Source organism: Staurois parvus, unplaced genomic scaffold (genome assembly GCF_062004578.1).
Source record: "Staurois parvus isolate SC_StPar_1 unplaced genomic scaffold, SC_StPar_1.0 ptg000548l, whole genome shotgun sequence".
Taxonomy (NCBI): Eukaryota; Metazoa; Chordata; class Amphibia; order Anura; family Ranidae; genus Staurois; species Staurois parvus.
Window position 1 is genome coordinate 57,273 of NW_028318344.1, and position 15,045 is coordinate 72,317.

General features: G+C 41.5%; 1 protein-coding gene across 1 annotated transcript in view; it reads left to right on the forward strand.

Moving 5' to 3' along the window:
* Positions 1–14,723, forward strand: part of LOC149451108 (C-Jun-amino-terminal kinase-interacting protein 4-like) — a gene marked incomplete at its 5' end in the record, with an annotated part of 69,545 nt that extends 54,822 nt beyond the window's left edge. Inside the window, 3 exons of the mRNA XM_089690934.1 lie at positions 2,872–3,021; positions 4,426–4,527; positions 8,608–14,723. Coding sequence (XP_089547060.1) covers positions 2,872–3,021; positions 4,426–4,527; positions 8,608–8,717 — 362 coding nt within the window. The remainder of the gene's footprint in view (positions 1–2,871; positions 3,022–4,425; positions 4,528–8,607) is intronic.
* Positions 14,724–15,045: the final 322 nt, after the last annotated feature.

A 15,045-nucleotide genomic window follows, 5' to 3' on the forward strand; every position in this document is an offset into this window, starting at 1 on the left:
GGCACGTGCCCTGCCCACGCCACCATTCGAACCCGCAGCTGTCAAACACCAGGTCCCAGCCAGTGATTGCTCACCGGTGATTACCGAGGATCTCTGACGGGGAGGAGAACTGTTTTGTTTACTAACAGTTCTCCTCCCTGTCGGCTTGGTACAGCACAGCCATCCAAAGCAGTGTGCTTACAGTGAAGCACACAGACACCGCCCCCAAGTAAAACACACCCAGAACACAGTTGACCCTTTGATCGCCTCTCATGTTAACCCCTTTCTGCCTAGTGCCATTAGTACAGTGTCCGTTCTTTTTTTTAGCACTGATCACTGTATTGGTGTCACTGGGGATGTCAGTGACACCAAGTCAGTTCCCCCCAGTGTCAGAATGTCTGCCGCAGTCCCTCTATAAGTCGCTGATCACCGCCATTACTGGTAAAAATAAATCCCAGTATATATACCACCATTTGTAAACGCTATAAGTTTCACATAAAGCAATTACTTTACATGTATTGGGATTTTTTTTTTTAGCAAAGACATGTAGCAGAATGCGTTTTGGCCTAAATTTATAATGAAATTAGATTTTTTTTAATATTTTATACTGGACATGTTTAATAGCAAAAAGTCAAAAATATCTTTTTTTTTTTTTTTTTTTTTTTTTCTCCAAATTTTTTTTGTATAGCGCAAAAATTAAAAAATGCACAGGCAATCGAACCCTACCAAAAAAAAGATTGATTCATGGGCAAAAAAGGATGTAAATTTAATTTGGGTGCAGAGTTGAATGACCGCACAATTGTCAGTTAAAGTAATGCAGCGCCGTACCGCAAAAAATGGCCTGGTCAGGAAGGGGGGTAAATCCTCAGGAGGGCAAGTGGTTAAAGTAGAAGTGAGGGATTATAAAAACACACACATACTCCCCTCCATGCTGCAGCTTCGGTCTGATGCTGCAGCTGTCCCCCATCTGCTCTAAGCCCAAGAACGGAGTGATCACATGATCAGCTCTGGAGCCCGAGGCAGGAGAGGGTGCAGTGCAGATGGCTTGAGCTCTCAGCCAACAATATGGTCAGGATCCTTTCAGAGCCTGGAGTGGCCCCGTGACATCAGCCAACAGCGGCAAGGCCTCAGGACAGCAACTGTTAGGGGCAGTGTTGACTCTTCAGCCGGCTAAACGTTGTGGCCCATCGGCATGCGTTAAGGCAGACCTACAGGCAGTATTAGATCTATGGAGTAACTGGAAGGTAGTCCCCAATGGTGCAGGCACTAACGGTAGTAACAGTAGTGGCCACATGGCCCTTTCATTAGACCCAGCAGCATTGGTCTCTCCGATTGGGTATCCGCTCACTCTGGTTGCCCATGACGACTCTGGTGGGTAGCTTCATCCCTTAGTACTCTGGTCACCTTCTGGCTGTTCCTCACATGGCTGTGGGCTTCTCTGACCAGGCTCTTTCTCGCTGAGGTGGAGTTTTCTTGACACAATCCTGTCACTGAAAATTCTTTTTCCCCGAAACATCTGGTTCTCCCCTTCCTACTGTTGATTGGTCCATTGCTGTTGCTAGGAGAGAAGGTGAAGAGAGTTCACACATATACAGTCCTCCCCTCTGGTTGCACTGACAGGAGAGGGGGATGCCGCCTGGCTATAATAGCCAGTGAGGAGGGAGGGGCTGAGCCCGGCTCTCTGTGTCAATGAACATGCAGAGCTGGCTCAGGAGTGAGCATGCATGAGTGCCCACATAGCAAGCATCTTGCTATGGGGGCACTCAACAGGGGGGAGGAATCAAGAGCTATGGTGGGGGACCAAAGAAGAGAAGAGGAGGGTCGGGGCTACTCTGCAAAACCATTACACAGAGCAGGTAAGCATAACATTTTGTTGTTAAAATGATACTAAAGGTATTTTTTTTTTTTTTTTTTTAAGTATGATGGAAGATATTATTATCCATTCAATCAAGGAGGTGCACAGGAGGGAGTTTTATGGCTAATAAAAAATAACGGAAAAGATTTCGTAGTGCCTGTTCTTAAACTGGTCTTTTACTTTTAAAAGTTTTAATGGCTGACAGGTTAATTTATTCTTTTTACCTTTGAGTTATTTAAGCCACTCTAACAGTGGTTTCCCTTCCTGATTTGGAGCATTTATAGGAAATTATAAAAAACCATAGTATAGGGCAGTGTTTCTCAACCTTTTTTCAGTCAAGACACCCTTTAAAATGATGAGCAGTCCCGAGGCACCCCATTCTAAAAGGGGTGCCTCAAGACTGTCCATAATTTTAAAAGGGCACCCCAATTTACAATATGAAAAACTATTCTAATAGTTTTATACAATACAGTAACATCCACACATGTAGGACACCCAACATTAGAGGTGATTTATTCTTCCAAAGCAAATACACTTTTGCACAATGGTACGGAGTAGTATGCCAGTGTTTCTGCTCTCCCTCGGTTTTTCTCCATCACTGAGCTCATGTGACCCCAGCACTGATGGAGAGGGGCAGGGGAGGGTAAAACTAGGATGCTGTGCAGGCAGCTGACATCCTCCTTATCAACTGATGTCATTGCTTGTCAGGACTCTGGCAGCTAGAAGGTTGTAATGGTGTACAATGAAATCCTGTGGCTTTGTGTAATTAAAAGGCAAGCTTGTTCCACCCGTTGGCTTGTGTACAGGTTTTGGGCATTTTTTAGACATTTTGCCAAGGCAGCCCTGAGGAAACCTCAATGCACCCAGGTTGAGAAAGGCTAGTGTAGGGTATTGCTGTTTTATATAGAAGAGTGTTTGTTTAACCCTGACATGTGATTGTTTTGCAAATTACAAATTTTAGGTATCTGAATGCTGAAGCACTTTGAGCTGCGTTTCTGGTTTATCATTTCTATCATTAGACTGTTGTGTGCTTTTAGGATTGGATGCGAAGTCAGAAGAGATAAATGATGAAGAGAAAAGTTCCCAGGGCATTTCTTCCCAGAGGCCTCCGTACTGTTCAGTGGAGTATGCACAAGTCTCCTTTCATGGTCATCGAGATGCTGTAAGATTCTTTGCAAGTGTTCCAGGTAAGGTTCCTATTTCCTAGCTAAAGGTAAACTATAATGGTTTTGATCAGTTTTATTTTTAAAGGCTACTGCCTTTGGGAAAAAAATAATAAATGCACATAATTCTTTAGAAAACAAAATGTGCATTCATTATTTTTCCCTCAGGGGCCTGGAAAGCATTGCACCCCCGGATCAGTAGATCGTTGGTGTAATGTCAGACTCCTGCAGACTCTCAGTGTAGCTGTCTGCTCGTACCTTTTCTAAGGACAGGAAGGTCAATGGGCACTCTTCAGCACCCCAGCAGTTAAATGAGCACTACAAACTGTCTGCCTTAGTGGAAGATGGTACTTGTAGTCTATTCATTCACAGATCTCTGAAAATGAATGGCACGGCTATGTGGACAGGGCACCGCACAGCTGCACTATTTTTTAAATTGTGACAGCGGGTCCAGTTAGAAGAACCCCTGCCCGCTGTCACAGGGGCAGGATCGGAAGGGTGGGGGGACTGCTGGAGCATGTTACACATTACACCTTAAATTGGTTTTGAACTTCTCCTTTTAGGCTTTGTACAAATATACATAGGTGTGGAGTCAGTTTATTTCTCTATTGTCCATTGAGGTACACAGCAGCAAACAATGCGGCTGTCATTCCAGTGAAGGATGTCTCTTCATTTAAGGACCTGATGAATAAGGGACTGAAGACCCTATCTTGAGCCTCATTTTTGCTTGCTGGTTCAACCTTGCACCTGGTCTTGGTTGGGACTTTATTGTCCCAAACACCTTCTGACTGGTCAATGTCACTTAGGTGACATTTGACTGTTGCTGACATGACCCAGTAGATGGTTGATCATGTAGACCAGATGGCCTTCACTTTGTACTTTGTATGATGCAGCTCTGGATGTTAGTCACATACTTACATTACCTACAACACCTCTGCCCCTGCCCAGTGAGACAAAGCCTCTGGCTGAAGTAATCAGAAATCCCCCAATCTCTACTGCATGAGTGCCAGAGCCTCTTTGCTTTTAAATGATAAACCCATCTGCTTGGCTTCTATTGGGGGCTGTTCACACTAACGTATTGTACTAACCCGTGAGAGGGCACTGTGTACCCATTATTGCCTGGAGATGCTATTCACTTTGAATGGGTTGCCTAACATAGTGCCACAATGCACCTTAATGCTCCAAAACCCCTGCACTGCAGCACACTGTGATCTGGCATTAATGGGCCCTGATATATTTGGAGGCTGTGGCACTCATGAACCAGTACTGATAACCTATGTGATGATCTTTTTTAAATTAACACTTTCATACAGTTTTATGGAAACAAGTGTTAAAAAAAGAAATATACCATGTAATATTTGCATTTATAACCCAAGGAAATTCTCATAATGCTTAGTAGTTAGTCTGAAAACATTTTTACATTTGTAGGTTGCATCAACCCTTCATTACCAGTAGGTGGCAGTGAAAGTGCAGGAAAGTCCACTATGTTAGTGATGAGCGGTGGAGAAGGATACATCAACTTCAAGATCGGTATGAAGTGATTATTTTGTTATAGTTTTGTATAATATATCAAATGTATGTTTATGTATGTGCAGCATATTTATTTTCAATTTTAAGAGTAACAGGCCTGACTGAAAAACGGTTCCATGAAAAGTCAAATAACCAAACATCTATACAATGCTGTGGAGCACAATAATGTTGCAATAATTTGTGTGCAGTGTTTTTGTTGTAGGTAAAATATATATAAAAATATATAAAACATTACCCTTCAGTTTATTCATACTGCTATATTCTAAAATAACGTTGAGGTGAACATAGATTTCTGGAGCACTGTTTTTAAACAGCACTGCAGAAAACACACAGAAAACAACACACTTGTCATCAAACAGCTCTGATCAAAGGCACAATGTACAGAGCCAATTACCAATTAGAGTGGCTCTGCACCTTATGATCGCTGTGATAGCCAATAAAAGCAATCAAAAATGTAAAGCGCTGCTAGTGTTTACACTTCTCTTCATCCTCGTACAACTGAGGAAGGGGAAAAAAGAGGGACCTATGAATGAAAGAATCATAAGATGGGATGAGAGAGAGGCAGCAGCAGATTCGGGGGGGAAGGGTTAATTTGGTTGTGGGGTCACTTTTAAATTTTTCAGCAATCCTCTCCTTTATATCTCATCTTCGTTCTCTCTGTAGTGACCTGTTTATTAACGTTTTCACCTTCCTTATCCTGCACATTAGCCCCCATCTCCATCTCCATCCTCTCATGGTTTGTGACCGATTCACAAACTCGCTCTGTGTAAGGCCCATGTATGAATGAAGCACTATATTTAATGCACCATTGCTATGCTTCAGGGCTTCTGCAACTAGCACTAAGGTTGAATATCCTCTTTTCCCAAAGATGCTAGTGGTGAAATTTGTGCCCTGTTCCGTTCTTCAACCATTTTCTGGCAGAGTGGTTGTTATGAAAAATGCTGTAGGAGTGAGACTCTAGCAGGTGGGCAAAGAATGGGAACCCAGGTGGGTAACTCTGCCTGGCACTTCCTTTGATAACTGAAATATTGGTAATTTTGGGGTGTTCATATTGTCCTGGCATCCTTTTTTGATGTTTTATTTTTTCAAAATCTTTGGTGAAATCGCCTCCCCGCCTCTCCTCCTCATCCAGTCAGAGAACACTTTGCATTCATTCAGAAAATGCAAAGCATTCTCTGAATGATGCCCATGCTGAGTGGCCACCCTCCTGTATTCACAGTGCATTAGGTCAGCCACTCAGCATGGGACCCAGAAGCAAGTGGAGATCGGCTGTTAATTCCTGGAGCCGTGTCATCATCTGCTAGTTCCCATTGCCCCTCCAATGTCGGTGCTCCCTCTTCTCCCCTACAGCAGCCACACCCTGACATAGGGAAGCTGGAGATTCTGCCTCATGTGACCAAGGTAGACCGGTTTAAAAAAAGAAAAAGGTATGTACACAGATATTTTTTTACAGGCTATACAAGATAGGTAAGAGGGAGAGACAGCATTTTTAAAAATAATTGTAATAAGCCTGGTCTTCCCTGTTAAGCTGCAATAATGAAACCTAGTATCATACCCTGGACATTTTGATATGGTAGCAGTTTTAAGCTGTGTTTGGAGCTAGCCATGATGTAGCCCTATCTCACAAATTCTTTGCAGGGAAGCAGAAATAGCAGCAGCTTGCAGTTATATGATCAATGAAACTTCAGGGAGAAGAGATGTTAGGAGATCCTAATAAGAAATGCCAGATGGAACAGTACAGTGTAGAATGTAACTATACACAGAAATCGGATTTCATGATAATGTCCTTGAACCAATGTTACCCCCAGAGACAGAGCACCACCATGCAGCATAAAAGCCTTGTTTTCAGTAAGTTCTACATTATAATTATTAGCAGATATAGTAAAGGATTTTTAAATCTTTGATTCTGGTGCTTTGTCTGGTGCCTCTCTCTAACCTGCATTTTGATCAGTAGGGACTGGTCAAAATTCAATCCATCTATGGGCAGGCTGGTTGGATCCAAATTGATTCATCGGTCACCTTGGGTATAACAAGCATGTCACATTTGTTTACAGTTGCAAGAAAAAGTATGTGAACCCCTTGGGATTACGTGGAGTTTTGCATGAATTGGGCATAAAATGTGCTCTGAACGTCATCTAAGTCACAACAACAGAAGAACACAGTCTGCTGAACATAATACTACACAAACATTAGATGTTGCCATGGTTTAATTGCACATAACATGTAAACATTCACAGTGCAGGGAGGAAAAAGTATGTGAGGCCCTAGCTTAATGACTTCTCCCAGAGCTAATTGGAGCCAGGAGTGAGCCAACCTTGACTCCAATCAGTGTGATGATATTGGATGTGTTGCTGACAGCTGTCCTGCCCTTAAAAAACACACACCTGTTTTGGGTTTACTGGTTTCAAGAAGCACTGTCTGATGTGAACCATGCCTCGCAGAAAAGAGCTCTCAGAAGACCTACGATCAAGAATTGTTGACTTGCATGAAGCTGGAAAGGGTTACAAAAGTATCTCCAAAAGCCTTGATGTTCATGTGTCCACGGTAAGACAGACTGTCTACAAATGGATAAAGTTTAGCACTGTTGCTACTCTCCCTAGGCATGGTCGTCCTGTAAAAATGAGTGCAAGAGCAAGGCGCAGAATGCTGCATGAGGTCAAGAAGAATCCCAGAGTGTCAGCTAAAGACCTACAGAAATCTCTGGCACATGCTAACATTTTTTTTGACACATCTACAATAAGGAAAACATTAAACAAGAATGGAGTACATGGGAGGATACCACGGAGGAAGCCTTTGCTGTCCAAAAAGAATATTGCAGCACGTTTGACGTTTGCAAAAGAGCACCTGGATGTTCCACAGCACTACTGGCAAAATATACTGTGGACAGATGAAACCAAGATTGAGTTGTTTGGGAAGAACACACAACACTATGTGTGGAGAAAAAAAGGCACAGCACACCAACATCAAAACCTCATCCCCACTGTAAAACATGGCGGAGGGGGCATCATGGTTTGGGGCTGCTTTGCTGCCTCAGGGCCTGGACAGATTGTTGTCATTGATGGGAAAATGAATTCCAGAGTTTATCAAGACATTTTGCAGGAAAACGTACGACCATCTGTCCGCCAACTGAAGCTCCGCGGAGGATGGGTGATGCAACAGGACAATGACCCAAAGCATACAAGTAATTCAACAAAACAATGGCTGCAACAGCACAGAATATGCCTTCTTGAGTGCCCCAGTCAGAGTCCTGACCTCAACCCGATTGAAATGCTGTGGCATGACCTTAAGAGAGCGATTCACAACAGACATCCCAAGAATATTGCTACACTGAAACAGTTTTGTGAAGAGGAGTGGTCCAAAATTACTCCAGATCGTTGTGCAGGTCTGATCTACAGGAAACGTTTGGTTGAGGTTATTGCTGCCAAAGGAGGGTCAACCAGTTATTAAGTCCAAAGCTTCACATACTTTTTCCTCCCTGCACTGTGAATGTTTACATGTTATGTGCAATTAAACTATGGCAACATCTAATGTTTGTGTAGTATTATGTTCAGCAGACTGTGTTCTTCTATTGTTGTGACTTAGATGACGTTCAGAGCACATTTTATGCCCAATTCATGCAAAACTCCACGTAATCCCAAGGGGTTCACATACTTTTTCTTGCAACTGTACATGAGATTACTGCCGGTGGCTGTAGGGCCGGCACCCCACCGGCAGAACACAGTAGCGCTGCGAAGGGATTCCCCAATCAACACTGACTGTGTTCATGGGGAAATTATGCAATTTTCTTTCCTTCTACAATGGATGGAAGGAAAGAAGAATTGCTCAATCTATGGCCTGCTTAAAGTGTTTCAAGTTATTTTTGTGTTACCATTGAGTTTTATGGAGAGAAAAATAGTTCTGATGTGAAATGAAACCGTATGTACACAGGCCCCTTAAACGGGTTATACCTACACCCAAAATTGCAGGTCTTTTTTTTTTTTTCTCACAGTTGACAGATTAGAAGGTTAAACTGATTAAATGCAACTGATTGTTACTTGCTACATTCCAGTTTTATGTATACATCTATTCCTTTGTGTTCAGGTGATGAAACTGGAGACACAGATGAGGGCTATGGTGATCTCCTAATGGCAAACCCCAGATGCAGACGATCAGAAAGAAGCCATCTAATTGTGTGGCAGACACAGACTTGAGAATGAAAGATGGATTCATCATACGGACTAAATTGATGACATGAACTTGTTTTCTCCTGAGAAACTGGTTGTGGATGTATTTAATTTGTTGCCCACAATGACACAGTGTATTGTGGTTTGAAGACTCTGGGATCTTCTTTGCTTACTTTGGTTACAAAGTATTTTGCCTTATTGTACATTGCTGACATTCTGGGTTGAGTGCAATGCGAGTCTCTGAGATCCAGTGATTTTGTGCAGTGCGTAGTATTTATCTATTCCCATGTTATCGGAGGCTTCTTCATCTCATGGACACTAAAAATGCTGCATTTAGGTAATGTTTTCACTTTTTTGGGTTGTTTTTGTATTGCTTTTGCCATCTGAAATAACAGGCTGATTTAAAAAGAAAAAAAAAAAAACTGGGGAAAGATGAGAGAAATAAAAGGCAGTCTGTTTACAACTGCCCCTTTCTAAATTGCACTGGAAAAAAGTTGTCTCCAATATAATTGCTTAGACAACAGGGACTTTTAATTTTTCCACTTTTTATAAACTGGCCCCAGTGTTGGGCTGAAAAAGCATAACAATGCCAATTATTAGGCGTTATGGTTACTTTAAAACAGTATGTATTGTATAATGTTTGGGATTGTGTAATGGCAGCTATATCTGTCATTTAATGTGGCGGTGGCTTTTTAAAATGCTTACAACTTCTTGCATTGGTTCCAGGCTTTGGTCAGTTGTGTACCTTTTAATGTAATAATAATGTTTACCAACACAGTTTAGCCAATTGGCTCTCAATGAACTGTGCCGTCCAGGAACATATCTCCATCACTGGTATCTTGAATTAGCTCTTCATGGGAGGACCCTGTGTGGATATTGTACTCTCCAAATTGGTTATGGTGGGTTAAAACCATGTGCTTCGTGTTTTCCTGCTTCTTGTCCCCATCCTCAGAATGAGCATATTCTCCCACCAAGCAGACCTGCATATAATCATAACCTCTCCTAGTGCCACTGCCTGTAAGGATAAGCCATATCCCACATTTGGCAAACACTGGAGCTGTATATGCTCTTTACTTATAGGGATTCCCATACACCAAGGTAATACCTATCCTTCGCTAACGTGACCTAGTATTCATGTAATCAGCAGTCTGAATTCAGTAGCATTACCTTTTCCAGTATCTTCTGCCATGAACTGCAGAAAATCCAGGCTGCTTAGTCTAACATTTAGACATCCTTTACTAGTTAGTAGCTTGTTAGGTATTACTCGATAGCCTGTCTGAAACATACAGATGGTGAATGTTATGGAGAATGCTACCAAAGTCATGGTATCTAGGTGGACAAATAACGGCACTGTACAGCTGTATCCAAGACAGGCCATTCCTGGTAGATGGACAAATCTAATTGACATTTGTGCAAACTAATAATGACTACTCACTGATATGGTTGCTAGCAAGATATGTCACCCTGTGTTCTATACATATATAGTAAAAAGAAAAAAAACCTGCCCATTTGTAGGAAACAAAGATTAAAATAGATCCCACTGACCAGCCCTGCAATGGGTCCCATTCCAGACACAGTCTGATTATACCTTACAATTAGCCACGCTACCAATCATTCACATTTTGCCTTGGGTAGTCTTTTTAACCCCAGACACTGGGGTACAAATCTGTGGATTACTGTTGCCTAACTTAGCTGCCACATTCCCTTAGTATATGGGAAGTGTATGAGCAGATTTAGTAGGGCTTTCAGTAAGCCTTATGAAGATAGATCTTCTGTCCAGTCACTCACTGGAGAGTGCATAATATGGTGCAGCTGTGTATGGTAGCCAATTAGCTTCTAACTTCCACTTGTTCAATTAAGCTTTGACAAAGAAACCTGGAAGCTGATTGGTTTCTATCCGGAGCTGCACCAGATATTGCAATCTCCAGTTTTAATAATGTAACCCTACAGAGTCTGTGTTGGGATGAGAATTTCACTGACTGTGTTGGCAAGGTGTGTACTCTTTGTCTATCATTGTCCAATCTACTGGTGTTAATTTCAGGAATAGCAGAAAAGTTTACAGACAATTAGAAGTTTAAGATTGTATTTTGAACTCAGGAGTTATTGCAGTTTGCCTTAATCTCTACAAGCATATGCCTAACAAATATCTCTTAGTTCTTTACATCTGTACACAACAATGTGAAAATCCACATTCACTTGAATGTAATCCCAGGGCTTTTGCTGCTAAGATGTGACATGCCTCCCTCGAGGTAATTAAGCTTGTGTTTTTGTAAATGTTATCTCCATGTACTTGTATTTAAAGTACATTATCAAACTTCTCTTACTTTGATCTGCACACCTAAACAGAATTGGCACAATAACTGATAGGGTCTACATATCCACCTTTAGTGCTGTTTGTATTTAGTAGCAAACATGATCCTATGTAGATAAATATTTTGTTTGTGGAAGGATCCTGTGCCAAGCACTTGCCCCTCTGGTCACTGTAACAGCTGGTGCTAATGTGAAGATATACCCAGAGTAGTGTGCATGGGATCTTCTCACACTCAGATCAGGCTTCTGATAGAAACCTGCAGAAGGAAATCCATGGCAATGCCCTTTAATAAATTGCTAGCCTGCAGACGAGGTAAGTTAGGCTTGCATTTTAATGCCCCTTCATATTTCTTTAGCAGGGAGTTCTCCTTTAATGCATGAAGCCTCTCAAAGCAGTAATGCAGAGGGAACCACACTTCTGCGGATTCAAACCTGTGCTGTTGGTTGATTAGACTAAATCCATCCGTCCAGATAGAGTGAGATTGCAGAAAATAAGGAGGTGGTGTCCCTAAGTATTGTGGCATAGACAGGTCTGCATCTGGTGTTTGTAGAAAAACCCATGTAATACACAATCATTTGTCATTATCAGGCTTATGTTCCCTAAACCAATAACTACATTTACCACCTCATTTAATGAAACATAATAATCATTTTCATGGAACAATGATATAATAAGAACAGGGAACAGTTAAAACCTCTCTCATGTTTTTGTTCTTGTTTGTGTTCCTACTGCTGTGATTCATTCTTTAAATTTCTCACAGTGGTCATTGTCATTCATAAGAAAACCACTATCAGCTATAAGCCCTTGAAACAGAATGTGATTTTAATCTTCCAGTTGGTCTTTGGGGTATCTTCACCCCCAAACCATATCGGTATTCAGCTTTGTGTTTAAGATGCTGTGGAAACTGATGGGTGGCACCCAGGGGCAGACTGACCATTTGGGCGCTCAGGCAGTGCCCAAGGGCCCGGGATCTGTAGGGGGCCCCATTAGATGCCCCTGGTACCTTTTCATAAGCTTTTTTGGGTGTGGTTTGTGTGTGGGCGACGACACTGGGGCCCCATAATCCCCTATTGCCCGGGTGACCATGAGTTGTCACTCCACCCCTGGTGGCACCATGTAATATGTTCACAGTACACCTATTTTGTATTCCTTTATTCATGCTTCATAGAATTTGCAAATCAAACACAACATTTCAGAACCAGCTATTGAGGGTCATTTTGCCTTGATGAAGGAACCCTGTGTGGTTCCAAAATGTTGCATTTGACTTGTGACTTTTATTATGCACAAATAAATTAATTTTATTTATGAAGACAAAGGTGTTCTACACACATCTCCCGATGGTGGGAGCACCAGTTCCAGTGGCAAATGCCTAAAAGGGGATTTCCTCTCACTTCCTGATGTATTTTCGGGATAGAAAATGAAGAGACATTTACCCAGTGGAACACAGACAACACAAAAAAAATGACAAGGTTATAACCTTGAAAACACTTTAAATTGTTTCAACAAATATTAAATGCAGTACATGCATCAGCAGCCTAATGCACAATGTATTCCCAGAATGATTGCACCCTTTGAGCCTAGTGTTTATCGCTATGTAGTAACAAAAGTTACCAGGCTTACCAATGTAGTGACCAGAGTTCACTTGCAGTGCTCAGCGAAGCTGAGTACCAGATGATATTTGCCTTATTCTCTAAGCAATTTATTACTCAGCAGTTGCTTGTTGAGTCACTATAGAATGTCAGTTCTCATAAATCAAAATTTTGTGAATGTTTATTGAATCCCTAATTTAGTGGGGAAAGGGAGTTTGAACTGATTTTTTATTAGTATCACGTTAACGTAAATCTGTGGCCAGACTGTGCATTCTGGGCAGAACAGAAAAGAACCCTTGAAGAGGGGCTCATCCGCACTGCAAGGGTCAAATGCTCATTAAGTCAAGGGGATTGCAGAACAGGCAGTATTACTTACCTAATTCCCTGCTACAGCTGGTTCTGGTGCTTTTACGTCTGCATTGTATAAGGTGGAGGCAGGAGTGTGACCGTGATGGCCTTACAGAATAGGTTGCAACAAACTCATCACAAGGATCAAGGGAGACGGAGATGCAGAGAGTCAGGCAAGTGATACAGTCTCTCATGTAACCCCCTAGACTTATCGAGCATTTGACCCTTGAAGAGTGTTACTGACCTCTGTGGCTGCAGACACTGTGAAGCAATTCATCCTCAAATGTTCAAGTTCTTCAAGTGGCTCTGCTCCCCTTCTCAGAGCTCCTGCTGTATGTTTATGTCAGAGGTGTAAGGACAAGTCCAATCATTGGAGAAGAGTTGGTTGAGTTCTCAGAAAAGCTAGAGAACTGATTACACTGTGCTCTCATACCATGTGTGGTCAGTTTTTGATAGGGACACAGGGGAACACCAGGGATTTCGCACAAAGAAAGCAAATAACAATATACTTTTTTATACAAGTACATTGTGCAGCAGGCACATATCAGGAATATTAAATGTTGGGTTTATTTTTTAAGGATGAATCACTTTACTGTGCTTCCTACTACAGAGGTTGGAAGGGGGGGGGGGGGGCGGTGGGTAGGGGGAGTTAAATCTCTTTTTCTGCTTAAGAATATGTGAGTACTTGAATTTCCATAGCTTGCCTACAGGTAAGTGCATAGGCTGCCATTGCTGTTCTCTATATATGATAATGCTAAGTCTCTGGGTATCATATTGTTGCTATTGCTCCAATATTTTGAAGCTGTTTACCCAATGCAAGTCTGGAAAATGTGTAATTCTAAATTCTGTGATAATCATTTGTTGCTTGATCCGAATCTGTGACTTGACGCAAGGCAAATATGGCAGCTAGCACTTACAGTATGCAGTGGCAGCTCCAATATGTTTCTTATGACAGGTATATGTTAAAAAGAAACCATTCAAGGCAAAGTGACAGTGTCTTTGTAACCCCAAACTCCTGATACTTTCCTTGCCAGCACTCCCTTGCTGCTCCTGCCTGTGACAATACCTAGGTATGGTGGAGCTTTTGACCTTCTCCCATGTGACAAAATGCAGGTCTACCAGCCAATTGCTAGGCCTGAGCACTGTCACACGATCAGGAGAGTAATGTCACTGCTCCCTTTAGTGCCCGACATCAGCTGTGACAGACGCAGTATTTGGAAGAGTGCAAATGCTTAGCTGAGTATCTGGTTGGGGGGCTATTTACAAAACACTGTCATGCCCTGAAGATACAAGGTAGCAGTTTCTTTTTAATCTAAGGGATTTAGGAAACTTTTCATTTAAAAAAACAGAACAGTTGGGATGCACATCTGATCTCACCCTTGAATTCATTGTTTCATTTTATTTTCATTTTCTGTACAAAATCCATTGCTGTGTTTATCAGGAAAGTAAAACTATTTTGTTCAATGCAGAGCAGTAAAATCATGACTGTAACTTATTTTTATAAAGAGAAGTATACATTTTATTATCTAAACCTGAGAGGTATGATTTATGTCATTTCAGAATGATATCCTTTGGGAGCTGATGCACGTTGTATTGTGTTGGTAATACATTTTGTATTTTCCAGCTATCCTTTCATCAGTATACAGAACAAAGAAAATGATTATTGTATTATTTTTTAATGAATATTATCTTTTATTATGTTTTGGACATTGTGGGATTTTTGGTTGAGACAGTTTAACAGTAGTTCTTAAGTTAATTGTAATAAATGGAATTGTATGTACTAAACACGTTTTGTAAACGTTTGTGTCTTTCATGCTTTTCTTTCTTAAAAGAATGGATATATTTTATGTTTATTTACCTTAAGATATCTCTTATAGCAAAGTCAGAATTTCCCAGTACAACTACTATACAGTTTTCACATATACACTAAATTGCCAAACGTATTGGGACACCTCTCCAAATCATTGGATTCAGGTGTTCCAATCACCTTCATAGCCACAGATGTATAAAATCAAGCACCTAGGCATGCAGACTGCTTCTACAAACATTTGTGAAAGAATGGGTCGCTCTCAGGAGCTCAGTGAATTGAAGTGTGGTACCGTGAAAG